Raw genomic sequence first — 7412 nt, 5'->3', positions numbered from 1 at the left:
GAGTCAGAATCTTTGGTGACCTTTAAGCGGCAATTGGATAGGTACATGGATGGGTGCTTAAGCTAGGACAAATGTTCGGCACAACATCGTGGGCCGAAGGGCCTGTTCTGTGCTATATTGTTCTATGTTCTATGTTAGGAGATGTATTCAATAAATTGGTGAGTCGATCTAATGATCCCTGACCTCATGAACAATGCTAATGGCTGCAGATATTCCAGTTCAGGGACTGGGGCATCATACTTGGTCCAACGCTACCCAGCAGGGAAACAAAATATGGTAAAACTCATGAATACTGATCCAACTCATTGTGTCAATCCAAAATGGAGGACTAGCACGTTTCTATCCAAGTATGAGTTTTGTTTTAGAAACTGCTTTCCTCTCTGGGGATTGGCAGCCATTTTCATGTAGGCCCATGGCCATGTTTTTGGAAAGAAGTCCTGGAGTTTTGGGGAAATAAACCTCAGGCCTACACGAACAGGTCCAGATAGGTTAAGAATTTTTTTTGTGTTCAGTTAAAGGCTCCAAAAAATGGAATTTGGGCTCATGACATAGCGGGAGCTCTCCAGATATGGTCTTACTGCAACTTACACTTGCAGGTGAGCGATAAGTCTGTCCAGAGGAACCTCGTTCTTCACCAGTTGGAACAGGAAGCTGCTGCTCAGTACCATACTCTCCAGAATTGCCAAGGATAGTTGCTGGATCGATGCATCCATCGCAGATTTGTTCACAAACCCTGCAATCTAAGGCCAGAGAGATAGGCAAACAGGTCAATACGGAAGCGAGCATCTCATTACAATCGTGACTGGCCGTTCAACGCACATGGCTTTGTTTTAACACCTCTTACATTCATCAAGGCACGAAACATCTTAACGGCGGCTCAAACACTTTCTGTAAGTGCGGCCCAGGTTTGAAAGACATAAAATGGCCGACAAGAAATAAACAGCCTGCTCTAAACTTTAAGCGAAACACGATAGTACCTTTGAACTGGGCCACTCCAAGGTAAACGGGAGGGCCTACAAGCAACCATTCTGAGGCAGTTTGATAAGAGGATTCCTAAGGATAAACTAGTGATTGATTCCAGCCTCATTTGTGAAAGGTTGCTGTCTCATTAACTGAACAGCACCAGTTCGAACAAGGGGTGTAAGTCTCAGCCCACGAACCAGCCAACCTAACTCATTAGGCAGCTGTGAAAACAACAACTAGAGTGATCTTGTAGGAATTGGTGGTTTCTTTGAAGTTATTCACAATATTAAGAAACAGGTTCTAGTTAAAGATTCTTCAGATAATCACAGAGATAGATTTCAACATAATTATAGAAACATGGATAACCAAAGTATAATAGAAGCATTAGGGGGAAAAACATTTAAACATAGATGGTGGAAGTTAATTAATCTCAGGAAACTCTTTCTCCTACCTCTAAAAGGATGCCTGGTATGCCCTAAACAAAATAGATTGGTCGCAATTTATTAATCACCCAGTGCTCACAGAAGAAGTAGCAACATCACACTTTATAATTAACTTTATAACAGAAATTACTCTTACGAATCATATAGCAGTTGGTTAAAACCAACTGTCTTTTGTAAATTTTTTATATAGATGCAATGGGGACAGTGGAAAATATAAGAGGAATAACAGAATTTGATAGAGATAGCACATGGAATACAATGAATAACAGAATTCAAGCAGTCCTTAGAGATAAGCAACTCTAGGATAGACCAGGAGGAGTGTAACCAGTAACTTTGGAATGCTAATTAATAGGATGCATAGAAAGATCCCAAGGCTTGGCGATTACAATGTCTGTTAAACACCAGGAGATCATGGGAACCTGGAGTTGTCCATTAGAATGCCCATCATTGATTAGGTGTATCAGATGATTGGGTGTTTGGAATAAGAGACCACGCTGTGTGTGACTACTATAACACAAGATGTATAAAAACTGCTGTATTTCACTGCAAAATTCAGAGTGTGTCAATGATCTCCTTTCCGATCTGAGCTGTAGATTAAGAGAACAATTGGGTTTTCACATCGAGGCTAGCTTCAGGGAAGATCCTACGGCCCTCGCCCTGCACTAATCAGTCATTGCTTGAATAAAAGTCCTCCATTTGCCTGAATCCTGCCTGTCTCTTGAGCCTCTGTCCCTGGTCGGGGGTACGCTCCTACACATGCCAAACTGAGGGCTAAGTATTAGCAGCAAACACTCTCAGGGCTGCAAGAGCTTAGCAAGATACAGTGTAAAGCTCCCTCTACAGTGTCCCCATCAAACTCTCAGGACAGGTACAATATGGGGTTATATAAAGAGTGAAGCTCCCTCTACACCATCCCCCTCAAACAATCTTCAGTGCAGGGACCTGGGAAGGGTCACGTACAATGTAAAACTCTCTCTACGCTGTCCCCATCAAACAGTCCCAGGAAAGGGACTGCACGGGGTTAAATACAGAATAAAGCTCCCCGTACACTGTCCCCATCAGATACTCCCAGGACAGGTACAGGATGGGGTTTGATACAGAGTAAAGCTCTTCCTACACAGTCTCCATCAGATGCTCCCAGGACAGGGACAGCACTGTGAGAGATACAGAGTAAAGCCTCCTCTGCACTTTCCCCATCAAATACTCCCAGGACAGTTATAGCACAGGATCAGATACAGAGTAAAGCTCCCCTTACATTGTCCCCATCAAACACTCCCAGGACAGGAACAGCACAGTGTGAGATACAGAGTGAAGTTCCTCTACACTGTCCCCATTATTTAGAATCAGCTAATCTCTCCACAAACCTGCAATGTTCCCACTACAAGGAGATGGATTAATGTGTAGTTGGACTGTAACAAACTGCAATACTGCCCACATGCAGCCAACCCTCAGTCAGTCCCATTCGAGAGTGTGGTGCTGGAAAAGCACAGCAGGTCAGGCATCATCCGAGGAGCTGGAGAATTGACGTTTCCAGCATAAACCCTTCATTCAGTCACTCTGTGCTGACTCACTCCCTCTACTGGAAAAGTTGGAAAGAGCAGCCTGTTGTGTTGTCACCAGTTTGTTTTTATCTCAGAGCCAGCCAGAGGAGCACTCATTTTTTTTAAAAGAAGTGTGCAACGGTTAATTGACATGAGTTTTAAAATTCTCTTCCATCACAAAGCGCCTGATCTCATGCTTTCCCCAGCTCCAATAGCTTTTCTCTTTACTCTGAGTCCTCACCCAAGCTTAATCAATCGAGCACAGTGAGCATTGATCAGTTGCCAGGCTCACGTAATCAAACCCAGAACTGAATGCTGGGGCAGAACGGTAGTGATGCTCACCCTGGTCAAGTAGAGCATGATCCCCTGGGCAGGCAGGTCCACACCAAAGTGAACAGTCACAAACGCCAACTTAGCACCGACAAAGTCCTGGCGTCCGACCTGCTGGGCGAGCCTTGGGGTAACAGTGTGGTGTATCACTCCCCATCGGTGGGGTGATTTGGATGAGAAGGATATGGATAGGGTACAGGGGTCCCTCTGGATGGCCAGTAGTGGCTGCCTGGTGGTTTCACCAAGCACTGGCACAATGACAGTTTCCTAATAAGGGGAGATGGTGGTGCACTGGTAACGCCACTGGACCAGTCATCCAGAGCCCAAAACTCTGAGGTCAGGGATTCAAATCCTGGCATGGATTTTACAGTCATACAGCACGGAAACAGACCCTTCAGTCCAACTCGCCCATGCTGACCAGATATACCAACCTAATCTAGATCCATTTGCCAGCATTTGGCCCATATCCCTCTAAACCCTTCCTATTCATATACCCGTCCAGATGTCTTTCAAATGTTGTAATTGTAACAGCCTCCACCACTTCCTCTGGCAGCTCATTCCATACACACACCACCCTCTGTGTGAAAACGTTACCCCTTAGGTCTCTTTTATATCTTACCCCTCTCACCTTAAGCCAGACCCTGGTTCTGGACCCCCCCCACCCTGGGGAAAATACTTTGTCTATTTACCCTTTCCATGCCCCTCGATGATTTTATAAACCTCTATAAGGTCACCCCTCAGCCTCCGACGCTCCAGGGAAAACAGCCCCAGCCTGTTCAGCCTCTCCCTGTCACTCCAACACCCTGGCAATATCCTTGTAAATCTTTTCTGCACCCTTTTGAGTTTTAAACCATCCTTGGTTTGAGACCAGAACTGAATGCAGTATTTTGAAAGTGGCCTAACCTATGACCCGTACAGCTGCAACATGACCTCTCAACTCTTATACTCAATGCATGAGAAATAAAGGTAAGTATACCAAATGCTTTCCTCACTATCCTGTCTACCTGGGACTCTACTTTCAAGGAACTATGAACCTGCACTCCAAGGTGCAGTTTTAAACTACATTAATAAATCTGGGATTGAAATGTAGTTTAAGTTAAGGTGATACAATCACCGATTGTTGTAAAAATCCATCTGGTATCTTCAGGTCCTTCAGAGACATCTTCCATGTGACTTCAGGCACACAGTAATGTGTTTAACTCTGACCTGCCCACTGAAGCTAGGCCCCAGGCCTTGCAAAGCACACAGGTCAAAGGGCAGCGAGGGACAGGCAGAAAGAGCCCCCCCATTTATCTCTCCACCTTGGAGGCTTCCCTGCCTCTATTTCTGATGAAGGGCTTTTGCACAAAACGTCGATTTTCCTGCCCCTCGGATGCCGCCTGACCTGCTGTGCTTTTCCAGCACCACTCTGATCTAAACTCCAGCATCTTCAGTCCTCACTTTTGCCGTTGGAAGCAAGAGCTGGCCTTGCCAGCGATGCCCACATCCCACGGAGTGGAAAAGCAATGAAAGCCAGCCCAATACAGGCGCTAACCCATCAGCACCCCTCCTTACAGCGTTTACCTCTCTCCTGGACTGAGCGTATGGTCCTCTGACCTTATATTGCCCGAAGTACTTTGTAGCCCAAAAAACAGTATGGCATAAGGACCATGTTATGCCGAAGGTGACGCCAAGTTAAACTGATCTCTTCTGCCTGCTCTCGGTCCATATCCCTCCATTCCCTGCACGGTCATGTGACTTATCTAAAAGCCCCTTAAATGTCCCCCAGTCGAATTGACCTCCAGAAGTGGAGGGGGGGGGGGGGAGGAGGGGGAGGGGAGTGTGCAGCTGGCCAGTGCTGTCTCAGGGAGAGGTGATGACTGACCTTCTTGATGAAAACATGGTTGAGGGTTTCCCAGGAAACGACTCCGTGTTCCATCAGCTCGATAAATGCACTCAGGGCGTAAGCCAAGCTCTCACCGGTGCTGTAACACACAAGAGACAGTCTGTTACTAGGGCTCCCACCAGACTGTGCAAACTCCGTGAGGGCAAGGATGAATAGCCTGGGTCAAAGAGACGGCAATGAGGATACATATTCACCCGATCCATGCCCCCCCCATGATGTTATAACCCTCGATAAGGTCCTCCCTCAGCCTCCGATGCTCCAGGGACAACTAAGCCCAGCCTATCCCTTTAGGCACAGTCTCTTTCCATACTGGCATATTCCACAACTCTGCAAAGAAATAGCTCCAAAACCCTTCACTGTCAATTACAACTTAATGTCATTTAACCGCTGTCATTGTGTAGGACACAGAATCCCCTCAGGTGTGGAAACAGGCCATTTGGCCCATTGGGTTCACACTGACCCTCTGAACAGCATCCCACCCAGACCCAGACCCACCCTGCCATCCGATCCATGTAACCCTGCATTTCCCATCGTCCGTATACCCAACCGACACATCCCTGGACACTATGGGCAACTTCCCATGGCCAATCCACCTCATCTGCACGTCTTTGGACTGTGGGAGGAAACCGGAGCACCCAGGGCAGACCCATGCAGACACGGGGAGAACGTGCAAACTCCACACACACACAGACACACACACACAGACAGACACACACAGACAGACACACACAGACAGACACACAGACACACACACACGCCCGAGGCTGGAATCGAACCCGGGTCCTTGAAGCTGTGAGGCAGCAGTGCTAACCAATGAGCCACCGTGCCTGTGGGGAGCTTGCTGCGTGCAGTTTGGCAGCCACGCCTGTTACACTGAAACGGGGCGCTAGCTTGAAAAGGAGCCCCAGTGGGCGGAAAGCAGTTTGGTCAGTCCCAGCGGAGCGGGTAGCAAGGTGACTGACCAAAGAGCTCTTTGGTTCGGAGGCCTGCAGTGCACTGAGAGCGCCTCTAGGTGGAGCTGAGGGCTCCCTACTCACTCATGGCCATTCTCCACAATGCGGACCAGCACAGCAATCCCATCTTTGCTGATGAACTCCTGGGCAAAGGTGATATCCTTGGAGAGGACTGCCAGTCCCTTCAGTGAGTCCGAGCGCACGTTGTAGTTATTACTCTGGATCCCAGCGTAGAGGTTCTCAGCCTCTCGGTTCTGCCATACAAACAGAAGAACGGGCGGCTGAGTGAGCGAGTCTTGGGGAAGACCAGGCTAAGGACCGCAGGGAGCGAGCGGGAACGCCGAGTTCTGATTTGACTGGACAGTATTCCCAGACATGTACGTGTGAGGTCGAACACCTGACTCTCTTGACTGCAGTCACCCCCCCGCCCCGTGCCTTGACCTGCTCCTTCTCAAAGTTTACTTACCCCCAAGATCAAACCCTTGCCTGGCTTCACCCCCTCCCAGTGTTTGGAATCTCATCCGTCCCCACAGCCCTGTGAGATTCCTCCAATTCTGGCTCCAGGACCAAATTAGATCGCTTCCCCCATCAGTGGCTGTGCCTTGAAAGGCATGGATGCTGCCGAAGATGACGCCAAGTTAAACTGATCCCTTCCACCTGCCCTCGGTCCACCCAAAACGTCGATTTTACTGCTCCTCGGATGCTGCCTGAACTGCTGTGCTCTTCTAGCACCACTAATCCAGACTCGGTCCATATCCCTCCATTCCTTGCACGGTCATGTGGCTTATCTGAAAGCCCCTTAAATGCCCCCGGTCGAATTGGCCTCCACCATTACCCCCGGCAGTGCATTCCATACGTCTCCCACTCTCTGGGTGTAAAGAAACACGTCATTGTCAAACTCTGTTTGACAACGCTACTGTGAAAGGCCTTGGGCTGTCTGATGAGGGTAAAGAAGTTCATAGAGTCATCCAGCACACAAGACCCTTTGGCCCATCAAAGCCTGTACTGCCAAAAAGACACCACTACCTACACCAGCTCCACTTTCCTGCCCACAGCCTTGGATGTTAGGACATTTCGACAGCTTATCCCAGTACCTTTAAAAGCCACCCTCATAGGCAGTGCACGTTCACATTCCCACCAGCCTCTGGTTGAAAACACCCTTCCTCAAATCCCCTGGAAACCCCTGCCTTTCACGTTCTGGTTCATCCAAGTCACATTGGAATTGGCACCTTGCTGGAATTAACTGATGGTCTTATACGCGGGTGCACAGCAGTAACTCTGAAATGAGGTCTTTGGG

The 7412-nt window shown here is 48.3% G+C and overlaps 1 protein-coding gene across 1 annotated transcript in view; it reads right to left on the bottom strand.

Annotated features, from left to right (window-relative positions):
• LOC122558638 (engulfment and cell motility protein 3-like) overlaps positions 1 to 7412 on the bottom strand; it is a 106228-nt gene that overhangs the window by 97152 nt on the left and 1664 nt on the right. The window contains exons 2-4 of the mRNA XM_043707436.1: positions 6200 to 6369; positions 5142 to 5241; positions 589 to 740 (exon numbers count right to left, since the gene is read on the bottom strand). Of these exons, the coding sequence (XP_043563371.1) occupies positions 589 to 740; positions 5142 to 5241; positions 6200 to 6369 (422 nt within the window). The remainder of the gene's footprint in view (positions 1 to 588; positions 741 to 5141; positions 5242 to 6199; positions 6370 to 7412) is intronic.

Source organism: Chiloscyllium plagiosum, chromosome 17, assembly GCF_004010195.1.
Source record: "Chiloscyllium plagiosum isolate BGI_BamShark_2017 chromosome 17, ASM401019v2, whole genome shotgun sequence".
NCBI lineage: Eukaryota > Metazoa > Chordata > Chondrichthyes > Orectolobiformes > Hemiscylliidae > Chiloscyllium > Chiloscyllium plagiosum.
The sequence above is the reverse complement of the archived record's forward strand: the minus strand, read 5'-3'. Positions and strand labels throughout refer to the sequence as shown.